Source organism: Acanthopagrus latus, chromosome 24 (assembly GCF_904848185.1).
Source record: "Acanthopagrus latus isolate v.2019 chromosome 24, fAcaLat1.1, whole genome shotgun sequence".
NCBI lineage: Eukaryota > Metazoa > Chordata > Actinopteri > Spariformes > Sparidae > Acanthopagrus > Acanthopagrus latus.
In genome coordinates this window covers 1,593,918-1,619,140 of record NC_051062.1, presented here as the reverse complement: position 1 = coordinate 1,619,140, position 25,223 = coordinate 1,593,918, and the positions used below count along the sequence as shown (strand labels likewise).

Here is a 25,223-nt window from a genome sequence, read left to right as displayed (position 1 = left end):
ATTGCGTTGTCCTTTTAGGTCAGTTTGTGTTTTCAGTTTATTCAGTCATGGAAACCAAGAGGGTTTGTTTGTTTATGCAGAAAAAAAATCAATCTATGAAGATCCTTCTTTTTTGATTAAAATACCCCCAAACTACAAAGTGCACTTGTCGTTAGTTCAGTTTTCCGTCTACATATATGGAAACAGGTTTCAGCCTGCCGGCACAGCTGTCAATCCAACACTTCAACACACCTCTTCAAGAGGACTGGGGAGAAGGGAGCATTTGTGACACCCCAAAGAGCTTTTGTTCTTCCTTTGAAAAACGAAAGAAAAAAGTATTAACAGTACATTTAAAAATCACTTTGACATGATTGAGCTCTTTTCATTAGGGATTTTCGTTAGACTTCGTTGGACAAAGAAGCTTTATTCTCAAATGCAAAGGCTTACAGCAGCCCATGCATGCCATTTCACAATGCATTTGTTTTGTTCCTTTTCACTGACTAATGTGTCATAACCCCCCCCCCCTTTTTTTTTGATTCTCTTGAAGTTGCCAGCAGTATGATGGGTGAACAGTGGTTTGTCCAAACGACAGGAAATGCAGAGCCCCCATGTTGTTTCGTACTATGACCAGTGTTGGACAAGTTACTTTCAAAATGCATTGTATTACATATTACTACTTACCTTCATTTATAAGTAACACATAACATTACAAAATTGCTGTCAGTATAGACTAATATATTACTCATTATGGTACTCTTAAGTTACTTCAAATAAAATGCTCAAATAAACTATATAGGACAATCAAATATGGCCATTTGGATCATTTATGAGATAGGAATTAGGAATACATATTTAATTGTATGCTCAGTCATATGAAACATAGCATATATACCTTCTATAACAGAGCTTATAATGACATGACAGGACAACAATCTCTTTCTCTAAATTAAATCATGTGATTTAAAGTGTTCTTATCAAAGTCATTTCAGTCGCACAGAGACTGAACAAAGAACTCCCAGGCTCGGCTGTATTAAATACAAGGAGCCTGTGTTAATATGGTCATGTTGATGTGGATGGATTCTTAGAAAAACAATAAATGCTTCACTTTGGTCGGTTTGTTTTGTAACATATTACCCGTGACTATAACTGGTAAGAGTGCTTTCACCCAAGAGTGATGTAATACAGGATTGAAAGGAATACAGAGAAGCACAGGATGTAAGATTCTGGATTGTTCTCAGGTTGGTCCATTATCTTTTTTTTTGCACTCTGCTGTTTCGGCGAGCACTTGTGACTTGGAGTGGGTGTGACACTCATATCAGCAGAGCACTCTACCCCATTCAGGTCGTGCAGTAGCTGCCGTGTACAGGACTCGGCGTGCTTTTTTGTACAACGCGTGTCGAACATAACCTGGAGTGGTCGGAGGTCGGCGGGGGTGGGGGGGGAGCAGTGGCCGGCTGAGCTGTTTTGGGCAGTGTGAATGGCCTCTGGAAGGACAGCGAAGCACATTAATGCGTGTGTCTGCCGGAGATCTTTGACAGCTCCGCGCTAAATTTAGTCTGAGCTCTTCAGTACATGGCAGATTAAAAAGTGCCGGAGAGAGATAATCTCACAATCCTGCGTTGTGCGCAATTGTGGGCTTTTCTCAAATGCCCACCCCCCCCCAAAAAAAAGTTATTGTACTCAAGCAGAGAGTGAGCTCAACAAATCAGTGGGCAGCCGTCCTGTATGTGCAGTTGGATACAGTTTGTTCTGTGCCTGCTTGGAGGCAGCCTGATGGTCTCCTCGCTGTCTGGCACCGTTGCGTGGCTGCACTGGTGGCTAGAAAAAAGAGCTCTGCTTCTGAAAGTCCCTCTGTGTTCATCACTCTGTTGCAGGTCGTCACCGAATCAATGCGTTTTCACATTCAGTTTCGCTCTGAACTAAATGTACACTGTTTCTGTACTGCCACAAATCAGCCTTATTTGCTGTTTGCCGATTGTTTTCAGCCGTTTAAGAGCTCTGCTACGCTACTGCTAATGCTTTTTTATCGTGAAGAACCTATAGGAAATGCAGTGTGTCGCCAAAGTAGTGTGGGTCGAAAAGGTCCGGCTTCACCACACACTACCCCCACCACTTCCATATTAATCATGAGTATCATATCAAGCTGTGGGTGATTCAAAATCACTGTTTCCATTTGCATTTTGCTTTTTACACCGCTGAAGTTAATATGGACAGCTGTACATGTCCATTTGTTATAACTGCACTGAGTTTTGAAGAGGGGGGGGCATCCAGCTTTGCATGACGTAATTGTGAACTTTTTCACGTCAAAATCCTTTTAATCTTAGTCTAGCCAGCTGCTTTGGACAACAACAGAAATGGCGCTCGTCACAAGACTTTTAGTTTCAAAACAGTAGGAACTGATTTCTTTTTTTTTTTCTGTTGTGGTCCTCCAGCAGGCGGATAAAAAGGTTCAACTGAAAACGGGGCGTTGAATGAATGCTGCCAATCGGTCAATGTTTTTTTTTTACAAGGCTTGAAAGAATGAAAACGAAGAGTGAATGTGTCCAAGGCATACAAATAGATAGGTCCCCTAGGTTTATTTTACCAAGCAACAGCACTAGTATTGAGATTAGACCATCGTCTTAACTGTTAAGACAGTAGACACACTACTCTTCTGTGACTACCTGTAATTTCCTGTCACTTTAATCATGAGGGTGACACCACTCTATATAGTATATAGGCTATAAATATGGCAGAGAATTGAGTGTATTGTATATAGTTAAGAGGATATCATAGATCCAGGACAAAAGTGACAGGTGGCTGCACAGCACAGTGAGGCTGCTGATGTCTCAGTGCTACAGTAAATGATAGAAATTCACTGTGGTCAGTATGACTGTGTATGACCAGAATCATTGACATGGATTTTCTTTGCCTTTTGTGTAATGTATCTATTTCAAGTAGAGGAAATCAGTGCCAGCATCATTTTCTTTATTTATTATACAAAGTTATAGCATAAATCAAACCGTAGGGACCTTTTCTAGAGTGGGTTCAGGGGGCGTTAGATACTTTTTTCAAAGATGTCCAGTGTGTCTTTTTAATGAGGAGGACATCATGCCTTGGATGTCATGCCCCCCTTACCATTGGAGCCTGTGTTGTGACCTCTGGCATATCAAGTTGAGTTGTGGTTCAGACAGCATGTTGAATTGGCTTTCAGGTTTTATCCTCACTTCTTTCTAGCCGCTCCTGGCATCTTCACTGTCTTAAGTCTGCCCCCTAATCTACATAATATCAAGCCCACACCAGTAAAGGGTATCTTCAGTTATGTCTGTTATGGACTGTGCATCAGTGCTAGGGCACTGGGTTTTTTGGACAGAGATGTTTAATGCAGCGTCTCTATTAATTTGTACTGAAATTTCCCTGTTCATGTCGATTCGCTTTCCAGCCTCGTAGTCAGTCACTTTTCCTCTGTCGTGATGTCCATAGAGGCTCTTGAGCTCAGCTCCGTTTCCTGCTCAACCAGCTGCAGTTATTTTGCCCATTCCAGCAACACACTCTGTGGCTGCAAACCTCCTCCCAGTGGTCCAACGCTTCACTGCTGTGGCTGTAAAGAGCAAAACTCTGTGTCTGGCTTGGGGAGAGTCGGCTAGCTGCACGGTTAAGTGAGCTAGCTAGCTAATACCAGCTAAAGTTCACAGCAAGTAAGTGTTTATTTGTTTACATGCTTTTTAGTTAATTCCAATAAAATGCTACTGTATGCGTATTAGATCCTGTTCACCTCATTTTTCATATTGAGGTGTGAACACATTAGGGTTAGAGTTTCTTCCTAAAGCCCCAAGGGTCAACCAAAAGCACAAAGATATTCAGTTTACTGAGGGGCAATTTGTAAGATAAGGCCAGAAATGTGAAAAAAAAACAAAAAAACAAAAAAAAAACTGTGTTTCAGGGATGTCTACTTAAGTTAGCATTCTAAGTCGCTAACACTCGCCTGTCCTGTCTCTGAATACCACTTTGTACCAGCAAGAAGGGAGAGTCTGACTGTAGTTTCAGCTAGCTAGCTAACTCACAAAAATGTCTTGAAATGAAATACTCTGACTTCAATTGTCCAAAGCAGTAAATACAACAAACTCTGTCTGTATTCAAGTTTCTCGATTACTGAACTAAGACAAGCGCAACTGCCTCATTTAGCCCGGTCCAGACAAACTCTAGGGCCCACTAGCTCCAGAGCTAACTGAAGCATGAGCTTGATAGCTAAAGGTGACTAGCTAAAGCCGAGAATAGCTAGCAAAGAGCAGAAGTGGTTGGTTAATCAGGGTGATATGCTTCCTGCTCTGTTTTTGGAGCCACCTTTGAACTTTGGCCAATAACCACAGATTACACTTGCATAATAAGACAATGATCAAAAAGTTAGAGATAAATTCTCTGTCAGTTGACTTATTGATATTCATCGGCTATTTGCAGTATAGGATTTTTATTACCTGCAAAACAGTGTGTCCTGAAAGCCAGTTTCAAGGTTTGAAAAAAAAAAAAAAAAAAAAAAAATTCAAAATGCGCTGCTGTTCAGCTCAGCAACTCAGACTTTATCCATTTATCCAACAGGGCTTTGAAAGGTTTTCATCAGAGCAGGCATTGTGAAACATGATGCACTGCATTAGTCCAGGCAGCACTATGTCTCTAAGCTATTTTTAATGGATTTTTGAAAGCAATGGGAGCCAGCGTGTGCTTCGAGATGAGGTGAACCTGTAGAAAAACACACCGCTGTGACTTCAGACTGTTTGTGTAAACCACCCAAAGGAGTTATGAAGTTTTCATCCACGCACAACAGAAAATGCGGGGCTTGTTTAACATCTGCAGTCTGGTGAACGAACCGGTTGGATCAATTTTTCAGACGGAGATAAAAGTATTCGAGCAGTCTAATTTTCTTTATCGCATTACTTCTCATTAGTGCAATTAGAGGGGAAAAAAAAAAAAGCTGTGAGGAGAGTGAGAGAGAAAAGAATTACACTAATGTGTCTGTACAGTATGAGCTCAGCGGGGAGTGACATGTCTATCCCAGTTAGAGCTCCCCTCGCTGCCCATCATCTTTATATCCCCTGAGTTGGCCTTTTCATAAATCCGGTGTAATGTCAAAATATCCTGCCAGCCGAGGATCAGGGAGGGATTTATAGTTTTACTGCACCTCAAGTGGGTTGACAGATTAAGCGACGCCTATTCTTTTGTCATCTGATTTGGAGTTGAAAGAGGAAATCCACGGCTTCCTCCCATGGCCGGCACTGAGCATGCCCAAATGTCTCCATTGTCATCTTGTCTGAATCCGTTGGCCGAGCAGACAAGGTGCTGGCTGTCTGCGGCTGAAATGCCCCAAGAGAGAAAGAGGCTATGAGGATACAGATGGAGTGTGGAAGGAGAAGAGAAAGAGAGGCTAGTTGGGATAGCGCCTGTGTGAGTGTGAAGGCAGCAAAGCTGGCTTTATCAGCCTCTGCAGTAGACCGACTGGGGACGAGGCACGCAGCTACATAGTGAATTAATCAGAGTGAAGACGTTTCCTCGGGTGGGTGGGGTGGGGGGGCTTTCTCTGAGGGTGAGACAATGCCTCGGCTGCCTCGTCTCCATTTTTTAATTGTCGACATCTACCGCATTACTGTCTGTTTTACTGCTCGACACTCAACTCAGATGTAAAACCCAGCGCAGTGTTAAAGCCGCCTGTTCCCTTCATATGCCCTTCCACAGGCACGGCCGACGGCTTAATGTTTCAGCAGCGGCAGCAAGCCCTGATTTATTCCAAGCGCCCAAACCAAAAGACATTTTTCAGCTTTTTTTGTGCAGCGGCGGAGCAAGCTGTTCCCCTTAAATTAAAATACTCTTTGCGAAGATTTTATAGGGCAAAGATAAAGTCAGGTAAGCTGAGGTAAACAGAGAGAGAGAGAGAGAGAGAATGGCTGTAAGACTGCATTTTTTTTTTTTTTTTTCCCCCGAGCCACTGCAGCTCAGTTTTATTTACTTGCGTCTTGATGCCAAACACATCAAGTGATTATGTAATTTTGTAGGGCGTAAAGTCAGCACTTCCCCTTTATTTGCTGTGGCCTACAGTCCAGTGTCTGTGCTACACTCAGGCACAAACCGCCTGCACTGATGTGGAAATCAAATGGACCCAGATCAGCTTTGTGAGTTTCTAGTTTCTATTATTTTTCTAGATTTTGCTGCTAATACTTAAGCTGCATTTTACTTTGCTTTTTTTCACCTTCTTATACTTTCACACAGTGATATCAGCTGCTTTAAACACTTGCATAACACTGGAGCACTTAAGATTTATAACGCCAGTATTAAAACAAATGTAACACATTTCTGTTTCAAATACACATTTACTGTCAATACTATCATCAAATTCTAATCAAGGTTTATGATAATATGACATACATAGCTTTTTTTTTTCTCTTTAAAGGATTAGTTCGCCTGAAAATAGAAATGCAGTTATTATCTCTCCTCATGTGTCTATAAAGTCAGGTGACGTTTCCCTGTCCATGACGCGCTTCTCTTGCTGACATGAGCCGATGGCAGCACCAACATACAGCCTTTCTATTAGCTAATGCCCGCTAACACTTTCGAGCTGTCACCATTTTCCAATTATTGTGCCAAGATGATCCCGCTGAGCGTCTGTTTGTAAAGCTTCCCTCCTGTCCATCCAGCTGGCTACCCCACAGGAAAGTGTTTTCATTTGAGTGGCTGTTTGTAACTCCAAGCAACGCTGAGCCCCGCCCCCCCGAGCCGCGATTGGACAGATAATTGTTTTCTCCTCTGGCACGGACCGCATCGCTCTGTCTTCACAACGAGGCTGGATGTGATTTCACTGTGACATGAAAATGTCATGCCAGAGCTTTAATTGCAATTATGACAGTCATCGCATACAAGAAAAGGAATGTAGGAAGAAAGGAAGGAAGGATGAAATGAAAGAAGGAGGGAAGGGATAAATGAAAAAAGAAAAAATGATGGAAAGAATGACACAGGAAGAGGGGAAGGAGGGAGGGATGAGGAAATGAAATACAGTCCATTTTATGTCTTTATTTGATTTGGTTTGATTTAGGCATTTTAAATATTCCAGACTTGAGATTCAGCTGCAGTAAAAAAAAAAAAAAAAAAAAAAGGGTTTCAGCAGCAGCAGCAGAGATTTATTCCAAGCTCCCAAATGGAACATACATTTCTGTGCTTTTTGTGCAGCGTCAATTAGTTTCACATAAATAGATGCACTGTAGATTAATGCAGGACTTATCAACAGTAAGGTGAAAGGAAGGACCCCGGGTGAAAACCTGGTTTTTAAACAGAGTTGTTTAATCAAGTGCCTCACTGTGACTGTCCTGGGGCCAGGTTGTATTTTAGAGCTTTTATTTATTTATTTATTTTTTTTACAAATAATATATCTATAGCACACACAATGAAGCATGTGAAAAAATAAATAAACAGCAACACAGTGGAGTCCAGATTAAAAAGAAACTACTGTGTTAGGCTAGACTAGACATGGACTATACCCTTTATTTAGAACCACCACTGCTTACAGAGTTAATGGGACGTTTTCATGCACAGTTGCACAGAGCCAGCACCTTTGGGCCTTGAGATGAGCATTCTGCCTGTTTGTCTGATTTGTCAAATAAATAGGAATGGAATTAATTCATGAAATTTATTCACATTTTTTGCGTATATTTTCGTCCTTGAATCATTTTCAAGTAACGTCCGTGTCATTATCGGCTATGGTCGAGATTAGCATAATTGGGTCTCAGCATGACAGAAAAGTGGTTAATCATCGCTGATGCACTGATACACCACCCAGTTAGCATACTAAATGGCCCAAAACCAACTCACGCACAGTGCTGCACAACCAACAGGTGCATGCTGGGTCGAGCTAAAATAATATGCTGACTTCCTCACGGCCGATCCTCCAGTCTCACACACTTTTATGTTCGCTTTAGATGTGTTAGAGGCTCTGCTGATGTTTTTGATAATCCCAGACGTGTCGGCGATTGTCTGGAATAAGATGATTATGCAGACACTAGTTTTCTGCTGCTGATGGCAAGTTTCATGTTTATGCGTGGGACCACTTTTACAGTTGATCTAATAATGGAGCCAACTCGCCTTTCGAGGGCTTTAATTGTTTGTTTTGTGTATATAATGTATTTAAGATATATTCTCTGAACAAATTTCATAAGTAGGGTTTTTTTCTAAAATGAGGTTTGGCTTTACAGAAATATGCGTAATTGTCACGTCTCCCAAAAAAGCCACCGACAGTTGGACAGTGGTGGAAAGTAAAGTAGTGAGGCACGATGCTCTTTGTGGTGTTGGCGATGTTCCTTTCAAAATGTAAGATATTGCATATTACTAGTTACCCTAGTTAAAATGTAACTGTAGAGTTACTTGTTAATTATGACACTACGTTTTAGGTACTTTCAACAAAATGCCCAAGAAAAATATTGTCAAACTTGGAAAAACAGACTCCGTCATGACGCGCCTTATCCCAGTGCTTACTGTTTAATCTAAGAATGTTGCTATTACCAGAGCTGTGATCTTGTGGCCCTCTTTTTTTCAGCACTAAGTGGCCGTCAAGTGTTCAAAGTGCCTTTGAATGCAGCTGCCATTTTCTCTTTCATTGCACGGGGGCTTGTGACAGGAATATAATGCAGGGAGCGGCTGTAGGACTTCAGTCTGAGTCACGACGCAGCAGAGCGATGGCGAGGTAGTATCTGTTTCATGAATCCCCCCCTCCCCACCCGTCTCTCAGTTGGCCTAATGTTGCGTCAAAAGCAACAGATATAACAACAGCCAGGATGTGACATTTGAATCTGTAATCTTGTGACATGCAGCGCTTGGTTGCCATCAGGCTGTCTTCAAGGTAGCCCTGGAAAAATACAGGATGTCGCGTGACGCGGAATGACACATATCAAAGATGGAAAACAGCTGAGACACTTCTTCGATTCTGTTTCTCTTGAGGAGCTTGTTTTCAGTGTGGCGGCTGTCAGCACACATAATACAGTCATTGTTCCTCTGTGGCCATTTTTTTCTTTACTTTGGCTCAAAAACATACCATTAGTCTATCAATATGTGCGTAATGTCATTTATTTTCTTGCCCATTTTTCTCAAAGGCTGTGTTTCCCTACTGTCAGTTGATTTGCTGTCAGCAGCAGTCACGCTCACCACACTAGCATTCTTCTAACTACCTATTTGTTTTTCTTCTGTGGCTTTAGTTTGCACACTGTAAGTCAAAATCCACGTATATCATTCCAGCCCACTGTCACGCCTCTTGCATTGCAGCGATCCTTGAAGTGTCAATCTACTGCAGTAGTACACAAAGTTATATCACTTATTTTATTTATTTTAATCCAAAACATGTCCTTTTTCTAAATATACCCAAGCAGGTTCGGTTTGTCAGCAAGCTTTATTCTGGACATTTCTCAGTATGTTTTATTAGAGGCTTGACTGCAGAGTATTTATTTTAAATGTATGTTTTCATTTGAGTGTAATCACCTTCACCAAGCACCAAAACGTCTCGGTTAGGTTTAGGAAAAGATTGTGCTTTGGGTTGAAATAACCACATTCAGTCTTGTTACATAGGGTTAGGGTTACGTTTACTTAAAATGATGTAACTCAGCGTCATGTAACATAAGTGAATTACTGTCTGTCACAATTTCTGTAATATGCTAACTTCATAATCAGTGTTATTTGGAAAAAGTTGGCTCAGTCATGGGGGCTAGGAAGAAGGTGGATACGTTTCATCTAAGTTTTTTTTTTTTTTTTTACAAGTTAGACTGTATATAAGAATAATAAATTAATACATGAATAAATCATAATAACTCTATTGGTCTCTTCAGGGCCATTGCATTTATAACTTTGCACTTGTACTCACTGCAAACTTCATTTGAATTTGCTGAGCTTTGCACGCTGATCAACTGTCGTCACGCTGGCCATAAAGTCAGCCACATGTTTAATTCACTCCCATCGCATCTAAATCACATCTCTCAGCTGATTCATTACAATCAATACATTTTATATTAACAAATACAGCAAAGGTGATTGTATAATCAGCATCCAAGCTCACGACAGCCACATACTTTACATTTTACTTTTCTGAGTGCATAAAGCAGCTGTGAAATATTCATTTCATGAAATGGAGGTCGTACATATACATCTTTATTTGTGTTTTCTTTCTTATTTCTTATTCACTGAGGCTGGCATATGTTGTGTTATGTGTCTTTGTGTGTGTGTGTGTGTGTGTGTGTGTGTGTGCGCGCGCCTGCGTGTGTAGGTGTGTGCGCAAGAACAGCCTGAACAGATGTGGTTGTTCACGCCTGGCCAGGTTACACTGACATGGCACTAGCCCGTATTTGTGCAGCTTTCTCTCTCAGCGAGCAGCTATATTGTGCAAACACTCCACCATCCCAGCTATGCTGCCACATTATGTGCCTGTTGAGACCTATTCTCCACCATTTGCTGATCAGTGAATGCTACAGCACACATCATGGAGGTGGGAGCACAATGAGATGAGCAGATGATACATTCTGAACAGTGTAAGAGTTCAAGGACTATTGGGCAGCATGGATAATAAGCCTTGTTTTTTTTTTTTTTTTAAAGCAAAATCACTCATTTATATCATGCCTGCTTTGGTTTATTACAGTGCATCAGCTCTTGCAGCAATAAACCCATATTATACCTCCCATTTTAAAGATACACTCCATAGTTTTGTATTAGCGGCCAGTAATATTATCAAAAATTATTACATTCCCATTGAGCTCACTGGTGAGGTTTTGTAACTCTGTAACCACAGCTTACAGATCATGAGTTTGTGAAAAAAAAAAGACTTTTGTTCTAGAAGATTGATATCAGTGTCATGTCTGCATGTTAAACTCAGAGCTGAGGTCAGGATGCAGTTAGCCTAGCTTAGCACAACCGCTGGAATCAAGGGGAAACAGCTAGTCTGGCTCTGTTTAAAAAACATGTCGCTATCTTTTTTAAAGGGGATTTCTTAAATGTAAATGGCAGTTGTCAGTGCATAAAACCAATGATTTGTCGATCTTTACGAAGCCAGATGCAGTGGCCTAACAGTAGCATAGCTGTGATGAAAACAAAGAGATAAATGAATCAAAACTCAATTTGAATCAGTTGTGAAAAGGATCTTATAAAGACACTAACCAAGTGGATATTGTACAGAAGGCTTTGAATCCTGTACATTGCAGATTTCCAGCCCAGTCACCGAGATATAATGTTAGCAGTAGTAGCAGTTATTGCGGCCATTGGGTTGGATATCTCCCAGCAGCTGTTGGTGATCAGTAGAAGAGCTGGGAGCTCAGCATGAAAAGATTTCTTTTCATTATTTACAACAGGTACAGCTATTTATCTGAAAAGACAGTGGATTGAAGTGGAGCCTGAGCTAATATCACACTGCTTTATAACTGAATATGCTCCCATATTATAAGCTAACACTGCTGCCTGCTGCCCATTCCTGTCCAACAGATCAGTGCCATCTGACAAGATCAAGACTGAAAGACCTAAATAGATGATATTTTTGAGAGCTTTTGTGTTTCAAATGTTGCTGTTAGTAAAGCTTGTTTGCTGCTGTTCATGTTTATTTGGCAAGCCACCAGCTGACAAAGAGAGCTCCAATCACAGGAGTTGTATCTACAACTAATGTCCATCACCTCATGTTTAACATCCAAACACCTCTCTGGGTTGGAGACCATGATAGAGTTCCTAGAATACACTTATACCACACGCCAACCCTACCACTCAATATTTTGATCAACATCTATAACTGAAACCAGCTTATACTTAAATAATTATATGATTTTATATTAGCAGTAACTGCGTTTTTTTCTCTGATCTGACATGAGTGATATGCCCTTGTCAGATCAGACACAACAGTTCATGCTTCCAGCCCGATCAGAATTGTATTTGTACAGACAGCAATGTGTGTGTTGTACAGCAAATATGCTGTAACAACAGATCACCACCAAAATCACATTTCTCCCTTCACTTTAACGGTGTTTCTTCATCCAAATGGATATGGTTTGATTTGTCCTGGTTCTGCATCTGTGAATTCTGCCTCTAATTTAACAGTGTATCGACAAAAGAAAAACAAATCTGCAGGAGCATATATTCAAGAATCAAAAGATCAAAATAGACCCTGTGACAACTACTTTTTATTTCCTTTTTTAGACCAAAAGACACCTGAGCCTTTATTAACATTACATTTTACAACATTTTATATTCAAGGCATGCATATAGAATCAAAACAAAACAAGCAAAAGGTTTCAGGCACTTTTATGGAGCCATGGTGTTAATGTTGAGAAAGACAACAATGTGAGTCTGATCTCCTTTTTCATGTATACCAGAGATAAGTAAGCCCCATCACATACAGTATGATGCTGGGAACACACAGTACAGTAGTGCCAGTGCTGTTGACTTTGATTTTAGATTGGTTGAAGGGCTCAGATTCATTCCTGTTAGACTGTGTTGAGCTTTGTGGTGTTTGTTGGCAGATTTCTTTGAGCTCAGTTTGTCATTTTTTATATATATAAATATATGTACATATATATTTTTCTTACTACTGAGCTCCTGAAAAACTTCCTAGCCAGAAAATAGAAAATAACATTGTGTTGCCTTGACAACCAACAAATGTGAGCCTTTAGTTGATGAAACATTATTAAAAATGTTCAAATAGAATTGTGCTTAAGGCACCCCAGTGTGCAGCAGCACCCATTAGGGAACCAGTGGCTTAAAGTGTTGTGATGTGCTCCTTTTATTTGATTTGACTGATTTATTTTTTCATTGCTTCATTTATTTATTCTTTTTTTTTTTTTTTTTACTTTTTTGGAAATATTCTTTTGTACTGCTATAAAATATGAATTATATAAAACTATGACAGAACAATTTTAAAAGTTTTTTTTTTTAAACTGTTGCGCTTCAACAAAAACAGTAGTGCGCCTCTCCCTGTCTGATTGGGACCTAATTTGTAAATGAGAGCGAGGCTAAGCTAAGCTAACCATCTTCTTATTGTGTCTTCATATTAACTGCACAGACATGACGTTGGTGTTATCACTATACCTCATGGCAAGGAAGTGAATAAGCATGTTATCCGAAACAACAATTAACTGTAAGAAGAATTTGGGGAATTTGGACTTAAAATGTTGATACTAGTTAATAGTTAGTGGCTAGGACTCATTCATACTAGTTTACAGGAGTTATATAAGAAAGGGAATATTATATTATTTGAATACAAACATAATAATAACACTGTTCATCTTTGAAATACAATATGTACTTGATTTTGGCAGCATGTCAGCCAAGAGGCCGAGATGCAGTGTTGACAAGCATCTGGTGAGAAGATTTATGTCAGTCTCATGTTTGTGTGTTAATTACGCAGCTGTCAGGAATATGACTGTCACATCTGACAGTAATGGGTCTGACCTGAGAACATTGCTTTTTTTTTTTTTTTTTAATGTCTTTCAACTCACAGACCATGCTTTGAGCGATCATCACATCCCTGAGAAACATGAGCTCTTCATGTCTGAGTGATGGGCTTGCTTTGATGCTGCACACTGATTGTACAGTTAATGAGAGTGTGTATCACACCAGTGTGGCAGATTTGTTTCAGCTGATGGAACTGTTTGGTCACAAATTGCTGTTTTGGCCCTACTGGGCTGCTGTTTTGCTCCTTGTTAGTGAAAGACTTCATCACACCACAAGCTTTTTTCTGCTCACAATGAATCTGTTTTTCCTCACACAGCACCCACCCCCTAACCTTTTTCATGCATTTTTAAAATCAGATTTTTTTTTTCTTTTTGCTGGAAAAAAAAAGTTTTTTTTTTCTTTTTTTCTCAATTTTTTTCTTTTTAAATGTCTCCCCTTACTCTACTTTTCTCCTCAACACCAGGGGCCAACTCAAACAAGGCGCAAGGCGCAGATTTCAACAGTAATGATGGTGGCGGTGATGAAGGTATTTTTCTCTCTTTTTTCCCCCTTTTTGACCAACAAAATAAAAGCCTGACACTTGTGCATGACAGCAAACCTGCAGACTTCTTTTTGAATCAGTTTCTTTTGACCTCCCTCTCTTTTTTTTTTACCCCTTTGAGGTGCATCTGAGTGCACTCGTCTCAGCTCCCCATTTTTTGTATCCAACCTCTTTCCTCTTTGGAGTCATGTAAATCAGAGGATCTTCCCTGAGGTGAGAGGGCACCTCTAAACAGGAAGGAGGTCCCAGTAATCCTTATCTCACCTGTCGCTGCTGACTCAGACGTGATCTGAATTCAGCTCTGCATGTCATTTTGCCTCCTCTGATGAATTAAATTTTTATAAAGCGATCATGCCCCTCTCCTCCCTTTCTACATTTCCTTTTTTTTTTTTTTTTTTCTTCTCCCATTGCTCGGTGAAGCATGAGCACTAACCCATGTTGTTTTGACAGTAGAAATTTGCTCATCAGCGGCTTGGAGAAAGAGAAAAATCTCTGCCACTTTTTTTTTTTTTTTTTTTTTTTTTTCCTATTAACACCTCGTTTCTCTGCATGAAAATAACCAAATGGTGCCGCAGTTTTTCTTGACTGTGTTGGGTAATCTGTGGGGACTGGCAGATGACTGGAGGTGAAAAAGCCATAGGAGACGTTTCAGTTAAAGGGCACCATTTGTCTTCTGGCGGAGAGACATGCAAGTGCCGGGAAAAGCAGTGACATTTCTGAATCCCATTATTATAGCCAGTTGTTCAGTTTTTACGGATGTTGCCCGAGAGAGTGATATTTGACATAATCCTCAACATGCATTCTTCTACACGAGTAAGCATTAGCCGGGCAGCTCTGTGTGCTGTGGATGGACCAGAAACCAGTCTTTAAAACAGATATCTCTATTGGATTGTTCATATAACACAAATATACGACAGTGATAGGTCACTGCACCGGCAGAATGGATTTTACTTATGGTTAGATATAATCATAAATAATGACAAGAACAAATCAAATCAAAAAATGTGAATTCACTGGCTCGCCAAACTCATTTTACCTTATGATAGACACATTCTGTGTATGAGCTCTGCTGCCATTAATGCGTTTTATGCAAGGAGTGCTGCAACTCTCCACCTCGACTCCATCATCCAATTCATCCAAGTAAGGAAATTACAAATAAATTAGTCATCTATGGCTCCTAATATGCTCTGCACGCTCAGTGACTGCTTTCCATTATACATGAGTATGGAGGTACATGAAAATGAAATGAGTGAAATAATAATATTAACTACAAATACTACTACTACTACTACTACTACTACTACTAATAATAATAATAATAATAATAATAATAATAATAATGATAATAATCATTATTATTATTATTATTATTATTATTAAGTAAATAATAACAATTAATGAAGGTATGAAAGTAAAGGTTTGACATTGTTGTTATTTTCTCAGGGAATAACACATGGATCACAATGGGGAAAAAAAAATCAGGGGTATTTAGGGTGGTGGCTATCTTTGAGTGAGTACAGCTCGACGAAGATCCTAGATCTGATGAGCTTAAATTATGTTAAATAGCTACGGGTAACTAAGATTTCAGTTTATTTTGATATAGGCATTTTCAATCAGAACATTATTTAAAACGTTACTCAGTTGATTAGTTAATTTCATTCCCAACAACATTGCAGGCTGGTTATGGCTGAGTGTGGAACAAACACACAAACAAACAAACAAACAACAAACAAATATGATATAAATAACTACATAAATTACCAAAATTGACTTAAGTTGGTGATTATCAGCACGCTGATAACCTGGTCAGTTCACTGCAAACCAGTTTAGGGTCAAATCAAATACAGGCCCAGTCGAAGTGCAGATGTGTTGATCAAGAAGAGAAGTAAGAAGATCAGTGTTGCTGTGTTTTACCTGGCAGTAGGCCTGTCAGTGATCAGCTGGTGTAGATTGGTGATCTGTGCGCAGCACTCCTCAACCCCATCAATTACAAGCCAAGATATGATAAAGTGAGAGTAAAGACAATACAGCAGATGTTGGTAAATGCTGATTTGGTGAATTAATCAAGGTTCATATAATTTGCAAAAAGTTTAAAAATGAATTAAAGGGAAGACAATATAACAGCTATCGAAGAGGAGACAGGGAGCTCAGGGAGTCTTGTTATTAATTAACTTTAAACATTTAAAAGAGGATATGCTAATGATGTGTATGTGCATCTGGCTAGATTTACCTTCTGACTTGCATTAGCGTAGGTTTACAGAGTTGTCTATGTTATAATTTAATGAGTAAAACACATTTTTATTCTCAAGTGACGTAAATGCCTCTGCTTTATTGTTATGCAGCATCACATTATCTCTCCTGTTCTGAGCGAGGTGATCTCAGATAAATCCTCCACCGACCTGCTCCGATTGCTCCACCTGCACAACGATGCCGGTGTAATGAGTCTCTGCGCTGGCAGATCAGATGCTAATTAAATGCAAAGTCTGAGCCCAAATTGAGTGAAAAGGCTTTGCCCTGTGCTATTACATTTACATTTACTTTACATATTACATTTGTTGGGGACTATTTTCAGCAGCAAATTAATCCACATTTGGTGCTCTAGTGAGTTTTTCTGGCAGCGGGACGTTGTATGTGGGATTGAATCAAAATAAACTGCAGCGTGTGTGTGGGGGTTCATGGTAATGAAGGAACAGTCACGTAGTGGAACAGTGTGGCTCGCTGATGTGTTTTTAATGGTTTTCAGACAACAATAAAGCTTTATGGGCAGTCAGCGCAAACCTATGCACAACTAACAGATCCGGCAGGTAGAGTTAGAAGTTCGGCTTTACATGCCGTCAGAAACAGGCAGATCAATAGCAGGCAGACTTGGAAGATGAAAAAATGTGGAGGGCAGACGGTCCAAGAGGCAAGCAAGGTTACAGATAAACAAGGATCAGGCAAACAGAGATGAAAGCCATAACGTAATTGGCATACTCATTGGAAAATCCGACCAAGAATAAATAACGATGGGCTGGTATTTATTGTATACCGCAAAGCGAAAGGGAAGTGGGAACAAATGTGCTGATGAGCAGGTGGGGACAGGTGACGGGAAACACAGGGGTTATGAGAATGGTTAAGGGAATGGCAGGATCTGAAATAGCAGGTGATTGACAGCGAAATGTGATCCAATTAGTTTTGTAGAATTCAGCCGGTCGTCATCAGAAAAAAATGACCACATAGGTCGACTGTGAATGCAGCTCATTATGACCTCTATTTGTTTTTAGGCAGCGAATTCTGGCAGTTGAAATTTTCCGTTTCTTTATGTTACAATTTTGCATTTCTACAGGTTTGATTCTGTAGTATGTGTTGGGACAATGCAGTATGGTCTTTTGGCCAGAAACCACTTGTTTTGGCTTGGAATACCTGTTTTGGCTGCCAAAACACAGTGAAATGTTAACTGCTAACATTTATCCTGGCACCTGGGCTGTGACAGTACCACTCATGACAGGTGAAATCATGTTTACATGTAAACCTCTTAAATCCCCAGGCTTGCTGGTTTGCTGCCTGGCTCCTCCTGTGTACAAAGTGCCCTCAAAGCAAGACCTTGATCTCCAAAATGAAAATGCACTAAAGAGGTTTGCCAATTACAACCAACTGAACACCCCTCGTCTAACCATTATATACGATGGCCGCAATAAATGGGAGAAGCAGACTTCTTTAATGCAAGCTGAAATTTCCTCCTCACAGGAGAATGATCTCCAAATTGAATTTATGAAGTGATACCCTCTCATTTTCTTTTGGAAACTGTAATTTATTTAGTCTTGCTTGGCCCTGGTCCTCTAAAAGCTTGAATTTCCTCTGGGGTTTCATAACGCCGGTTCGTAAATACCTTCATATATTGGATTTGCACCTAACAGATGTAGTATAGTTTACCTCAAATTACAGGGGCCAGATCTTTGGGAGATGGTACTGTGTTGTTAAAACCGATTAAAACGCACCATCTGCCCACAGCTGTTGTGGAGATAGACAACATCCACCTTGGAATTTGAGGAGTAAACCCAATGCATTTGATTATGTAAGCAAACAGCCTACTCAGACATTATTAGCACCGTTTTACTGACTAGAGATGAGAGAAGCAAACACGTACATTTCAGCTTTTGGTGATGTGCAGTGCTACCGCGAGTCTACAGGAAAAAAGACAAACATTTCAACAAAGCCTCCGATATGGTGAAAGGTCTGGATAAAGAGTGTGTTCAGGCACTACCTTGGCTTGCCTGTGTTTCGAGGAGAGAACGCAGGATCGATGCACTCTGACTGTTTGAACATCTGCAGTGGCAATGAATTACTCCTGTGGATCCCCTGTGGTTCCACCTATACCTCAGCGGCTGCTGCAGAGAAACCTCGCAGCACTGCAGACAACCTCTCTCAGACCTTGTGCTCAGTCGCTTCTTCCGGAAGTTTGCTCTTTACTGTTAAATGAGCTTTTGTCAGAAGCGCTCGCCTTGAGAGTTCCATTTGAATCAAACATACCCTCAATTCTAATTATTCAATTATGTCCCCTGAACAAGAAGTGTTAAGGGCATTACTAGAATTGCTTTTTGAGATTTTACTGTAATTACTTTGCTCCTTTGAAAAGAGACACTGTGGAAAGGAGATAAGGGTGCATTCAAGGCACAACTACAAAGCTGCATGTACAATATTCAGTATAGATGTAGTGGCCCATACAAAAATCAGGTAAGTGGCCATATAAAGTACCAATTTGTTCTCACTCTGAGAACAAATACAGTGGCTTCCCCTTTAGCACCAGTTTTGCATGTGAATGGCTGCGTGGTCAAGTTAGCAATGTGCATTGTAGAGTTAGACTTTCAAAATAAAGCTTGCTGACAAACAGTTCGCATATTTAGACATATAACTTTTTGGACTGTTTTCAAAGTTGTCAAACAGTGATGGATTGGTTAGGGTTAGGCAGAAAAAAAAATGGTTCGGTTTAGGCATCTAAACTATGTGACAACTGTCATACTCAGGTTAAAATAACTAGGTTCAGTCACATGCATTACGTAATGTAATTTAGGTAAGTGGTACAGATCACGTTACATAAACGCATCACTTACGTCACATTAATTACCTTGTTTAGTTACGTTAGCGTGATACTTGAACTTCTTGAACAAATCACCCGTTTCTGGTCAATAACAATCTGTATCCGCTGGCAGGAAAATCCAGAGTGTGACTCATCCAACCATAAGCATGTATTGATGGACAGTATGTAGTGGAAAGGAGTCTACATGTATGACAATACCTACCAAAAAAATGTCATTTCGCTTCTATAATATATATTATATTAAATATGTGTATATCTTACCTATGTTAATGAAAATGCACATTCATTATATGTATCTTCAAAGTGACTACTTTAGATATAGATCACTATATTTTTGCATACACTGCTATACATTATTATAGAAAAATATGTGTGGGAAGTACTGGGAAATACATGGTAATATTTTTACAATGTCTATAACATGGCAATGATCTGTTAGCAATATTGAGAAAATATCTAATATATGCATTGCAAGTCCATTTTTAAGTATTCACTTTAATGTATATGAGATTGACACTAACTGACACACTGATCGACACAATAAGGATAGATATAGAGACGTGGCATGTGAGGCTTGGAGAGGTAGAGACGGACAGCAATAGAGCCATGTTAACATGTCTATGTGTGAGCAAGGGAGGGAGATAAGCTGCCCGTATGAGTGCGAGCGAGAGCATTATGTTTCTGTGCGGTATCAGGTTGCAGAAGCACTATGAGTGTCCTCGTGATTAAACAGCTGTTAGTGAATTTTTCTTTTTGTTTTAATGTCTAGAGCCAAGTAAGCAAACTTCTGTCAGGATTAAAACTTAAGAAAGCCTCTTGAAACATAAGAGATTTTGCCTTGTGATGCAAGCGGCAGAAATACAAAATGCAAGATCAAATATGTGTAGTAATTATTAATTGTACTCCCTGCTGCCATTTGGCAAGTGATACAGAAGTATCCACTGCTACAGGGAAGCTTTTTTTACTCAGGCTTCTGAAATCAGCCTCAACATTCCACCATGATTGAATTATTTTTCCCAATTTATACAGTATATCCTTTATTTAAACAGGTCAAAACCTCATTGAGATAAACAAAAAATAAATAAATAAACAAATAAAAAAACAAAACACACAACTGTTGTGCACTATAAATGAGTGAACACAATATATAGCACAGTACAAGATCAGAAGGAAAAAAAAGCAAAACAATTTTTGTGGAGATTTAAGAACAATCACATCAACCGAGAGAACTTTTATCACAATCTTTTAAAATGGTAATCAAATCTCCTCCTGTATATTACTCCAGGAATTAGGGGAAGAGTATATACAATCAGTTTTTGCCTAATTCCGTTCTAACGCTGGGCACTGACGTCTGTAGAATATTGTGAGAGCGCAGGCTATATTGATTTTAGTTTTTACAGCCCAAGGAGGGATTTATATGAAAACCGCCCAATGTGTACACAGAGATGGGGCAGCAGCATACAGACTGCAGTGGTGTGCTAGATTTCCACAGCTAGTAATAAAGTCAAAGGTACGTTGATAGACTGTGTCCAACTTCTCCAAACACTGGTCGGTGCATTCATAAAGAGCAATTAAACCAATCATGTTAAAAGCATTGCTGAAATCAAGCATTTCCTTGCCTGGAGCAAGAAAGAGGATTTTTTTTTTTCTCCCAATAAAAGAGCCTAGTTTAAGTTTCAGCTTGGTAACAAGGTTTTCAATATTTGATTGGAATAAAAAAATTCTGATTAATTCTAATACCCAAATAATTATATAAAGGTACAAGGCAAAAGCTAATTTATTCCTCATTACACATAACACAATTAAAGTTTGTAAACTCCTTCAGGCGGCAGAAATTACAGAACATGTATAAAGTTTTATTACATTCAAATATACATAAACAGGTAACGCATCATATGAATCTGCCGCGGGGTGTATGGAATCAGCAGCAGCAGTATGGTGACTGCGTGCGAGCACCAAGCATCGATGTTATAAACACAGAGGTCCACCTCGCCTCGTCCAGCTGTAGTTCTGCTCTCTGCACAGCTCACCCGTCGTGCAACAGCTCGATCGGAGATGTTGTGATGGAGACAAGTCTCTGTGGGCACAGCAGTCTCTGATTTCATGTTTTTTTTTTATTTATTTATTTTTTTTTTCCCGTTTTGTCCTTTTACTTTCCCTGCAACTAGACATTAGCCAGGAGCTACCATGACGCCCAATGCATTCATCCAAAACATGATTTCCTCTCCAGTGATGATAACTTTTTTTGCCATAGGCAGCGCATATTTCAGCTATAATGCCAGTTAAATGACTCCTGCATCCTTATGCGCGGATGTTGCAATAGCACATGGTGCTATAATCAACATCATACGTTATGACCATTTCATGCCCATGAGCAGCTGAGATCATAGGAAGAATCACGGTAACTTTTTATCACTGGAAAATAGCATGAATTTGGATTGTCCATTATATAATCATACTGTACGTGCACAATTGTTATGCATGCAGGCTTATATATGACCCATTATATCATATATTATACGTTTTTAATTAGCTGATACTGGATCAAATTAATTGCTCATTTTCAGTACATTAAAATTCACTACTGTATAAGGTCTGCGGTCTGTGGCCGCATTCTTAATGTTTGGCTCTTTGACAATATACTCAACAACCGTTTCTCACTAATTGTATCACTCTTCCTGACAGATTTGTTTGGCTTTGGCATAACAACTTGTGTGTGACTCTGGAAAGATTTTTTTTTTTTTTTTTTTTTTTTTTTTTTGCGTGTCACTAGGACTGTATTGAACAGGAAGTAGGTTGCTGTCTGCAGGGAGCATACAGGGACAGACACTGTTGATGGCAGTGATAGTGGTGGAGGCGGAGGCAGCGATGGGGGACGCACTTTACGTTGCATCCATTAACTGCCATTTGTATTCGTCCCACTAACAGTAGAAAATGCTGAAAGCAATGGAAAATTCAGACAGACCCCCTAGAACAAGCTCCCCCCGCCCCTGAACACCGCCCCCTGCCTCCCCCCCCACCTCAGCCGTATAAAGATGAGTAATGTGTGCCACGCCGCGCAGCCAGTGGAGGAATATATTATCCCCCCGGCCCGGGTGGCAGTGATGAATGTCCGGGACAAACTCGCTGCACAGTCACCCAGGAAGCTCCACAGGCCCGAGAGAGCGCAGAGAGCGAGAGACACGCAGATATTAAGACAGCGAGAGAGAGGAGCACTTGAAGCAGTTTGATTTCTTTAGTTTTAAGTGCACTCCACGCTGACAGGATTGGGACACGGTGCCCCGAGACCACCCTCTCCTTCCCCAGCCATAAAACACGGCTCTAAATCTGCAGGGCGTCTTTCTGTTGGATCCCAGGGCCCTGAGTCCCCCCCCACCCCCACCCCCACCCCCGCGCCCTCCTGACTTCTGACTCCACCGCAGCACTACACAAAAAGAGACGGGTAGTAACAGTCAATTTGCCTGTTTGTTTGATGGAGAGCCAGCGGAATAGTTTTGTCTGAGCCCACAGAGGCCCGCAGTGACCATCAGATGCGTATCAGTTAGAGACTATGACAACTTAATGGCACCGCTCTTGTTTTATGTGCATCTGCCTCTTCAAGGTTGTTTCCGCCGCCCACACTGTTCCACCGGGCCTTTCATAATGCAGAGCTGAATCACAAACAGGAGCTTATTGACACCCTCCTGCCGTCCTGCCTCTGTAATTAGTGGGCCTGTATTTAACCGAGGGACTCCCCGTCTGGTTCCGTCCAGGATGTTGACCCCAGCTCCTCCTCAGGTTCTCTGTCTGGAACCCCTCCACCCACCCCCTGCGTGGTCGCAGGTGAGGAGTTGTGAAAGAGACGCAGGCACATTAGTAAAGCTGAGGCGCCCACTCAGAGCACAGCGGAGATTAATAACCTGTCTTTGTGGGTTGCTTTCCACTCCTCTGCCTCGCTGTTTTCTTTTGCGAAGGAGGAGAATGATACACTCCTCCTGCCCTGTGCCCGCCTGCCGCCCTGTCTGTCTGGCTGGCTGTGCTGCTCTCTGCTAAGCCCGCTGAGGTGCAACATATGAAGTACAGCCAGCGTTCCAGTCACATACTGTCACAGCATCTCGTCACAGCCTGTGGCAACAGGAAGAGAAACCAATAATTGGTGTGGGCAGCAGGCATCCTTTTAAACCCAATTACATGGCACCGACTGGAGCTCTTCAGATTAGATTAGATTAAACCGGAGCTCTTTAGATTTTTTTTTTATGGCACCAGAAATCCAGGCAGACTCTGTGGAGGGACGCTTTCAAACAACGTTCATATTCCTGAGCGAATACTAAATGGAACGTGTTGAATTCCAATGATGGCAGCTTCATAGAGATAGCGAAAATTGAAAACAGTTGGTGAATGGAAACACTAATTATGTCAGAGACAAACAGCGGCAGAATGATGAGTTTGACCTGACTCCGTTATTGTACTGATGCAGTTATTGTTTTGCTTGCGTGAACAACAGAGTGAAACAGTATCAGAAAACAGGCTTTTCACTGAATTATCATGACACAGGAAATTAGCAATAAACCCATGGAAGGCTCTGCAGAAGATGATTAAAACCACCCAGAACATCATCGCTGCCCGTCTGCCGTCAGTGATTCTGATTAAGTGAGGTGTCACCAGAGAGCCCAGAGGACACTAAGAGGCACCCTGCTGTATGGAAACAAGCTGCCATACCACCAGACTATAGAGAAGCTTCTTTCCCCAGGCTGTGAGTCTCCTGAACTCATCCTCAGCACTCCACCATGAAAAGAGTTTCCCTTCAAAGCCCCCCTCCAGTATTTTTATGATGTTTCTTATTTTATACATCGTCCATACTCCTTTCTTGGCAATGTTGACGAGCCACTGTTTGACAAATTATGTGCTCGAAGTCACAAAATGTATGCTGCTGCTTGTATGGAATAATGATGTATGACTAAAGTAGAATCTGGGAGTCATGTGTCACCCTCAACGGTTATTTCCTCCACCTAGGACATTACGTCTTGGTTTGTCAGCAGGATTGGACAGAAAACCACAAAGCAGGTTTTGGTGAAACTTTGATGGAGGGCGGGTCTCAGCCCAGATTAAACCCAGGGTCTCATGCATGGATTTTCAGAGAAATAAAATCAAGCGTAGTTAGATGACCCTTAGGAGTGAACATCAATTGATGCAGATCCATATGAAAATCCAGATCTGTTGGATTTAAATATGTTTTATTTCATATTGGAAAAAGGGTTGATTGAATTGAAAGAGACTATTTGGCCTTGGCAGAAGTATGTGCTCTAATGATTGTAGTTAATATTGTTAAAGGATCACTGTTAGGTTTAGGCAGCAAAGCATCCTGGTTACGTTTAGGAAAAGGGTTAAAATAACTGTGTTACTGTACTCATGTAAGATGATTCATGCCACTCGTGTTATTTGGGGAATTTATGTAAGGTGCAATACTTGTAACAAAACTTCAAGCAAATCAGTGTTGACACTTGAAGTTCAGTCTCCTGATGGTGAAAGTCCTGTATATGATGCATTTGTCCACCAACCATCTCCCACTGTTTTAGATGGGCAAATGATGCTAGGTAGATAATTACAACAGAAGCGGAGGGCTACTTAAAATGCTGCTGTATTTGATAAACCATAAGCATAGTATCACGGCTTTAAATTTCTCATATAGCAGCACGAAAGCAGGCCAGCTCCCCTTTCCCCTCAATGTTTCCCCCAGCAGATGCTGTCACCCGAATGACATTTAAGAGACTTCCAAGCAGCCCGGTCGGCATGGCCGGGGATAATGGGTTCGTTCAGCTGCTGGTTCCAGGCAACCGCGGCTTACTGTAGTGCAGGAGATGTGAGATGCTGGGCCATGCGAGGACAACAATGATGTGGATTCGTTTCTCGGGTTAAAAGGAGTGAAATGAAACAAACATTTCCACAAAACCCCATTTCTGCGACAGGCTGCCTGTTTTGAAGTGTCAGTAAAGTCAGAGTGCATCTAGAGGACTCACTGTTCAAATCAGCTGCGGGCTTCAAATGATATATAAATATATATATATATTCTGCCGGCTGATTTATTATGAACCCTTTTTTGTTATGAGGATTTATATCTTCTCCTTACATCTTCTTTCATGCAAAGGGGCCCACTCCTAATTTATAATCACCACCTACACATGTACTAATCACCCAGCTTAATCACAACTGGAGAGCCTCATA

The 25,223-nt window shown here is 40.7% G+C and overlaps 1 protein-coding gene across 3 annotated transcripts in view; it reads left to right on the top strand.

Annotated features, from left to right (window-relative positions):
• The window catches only part of nlgn4xa (neuroligin 4 X-linked a), a 101,119-nt gene that overhangs the window by 19,038 nt on the left and 56,858 nt on the right, over positions 1-25,223 (top strand). Inside the window, exons 1-2 of one of the 3 annotated variants that reach the window (XM_037091841.1) lie at positions 5,566-6,119; positions 13,868-13,930. The exons of 1 other annotated variant lie outside the window; for it this stretch is intronic. In XM_037091841.1, the coding sequence (XP_036947736.1) occupies positions 6,101-6,119; positions 13,868-13,930 (82 nt within the window). In that variant the 5' untranslated portion in view covers positions 5,566-6,100. Of the gene's footprint in view, positions 1-5,565; positions 6,120-13,867; positions 13,931-25,223 lie in introns of those variants that run through there. One more of the 3 variants, XM_037091842.1, reaches the window with a different exon arrangement.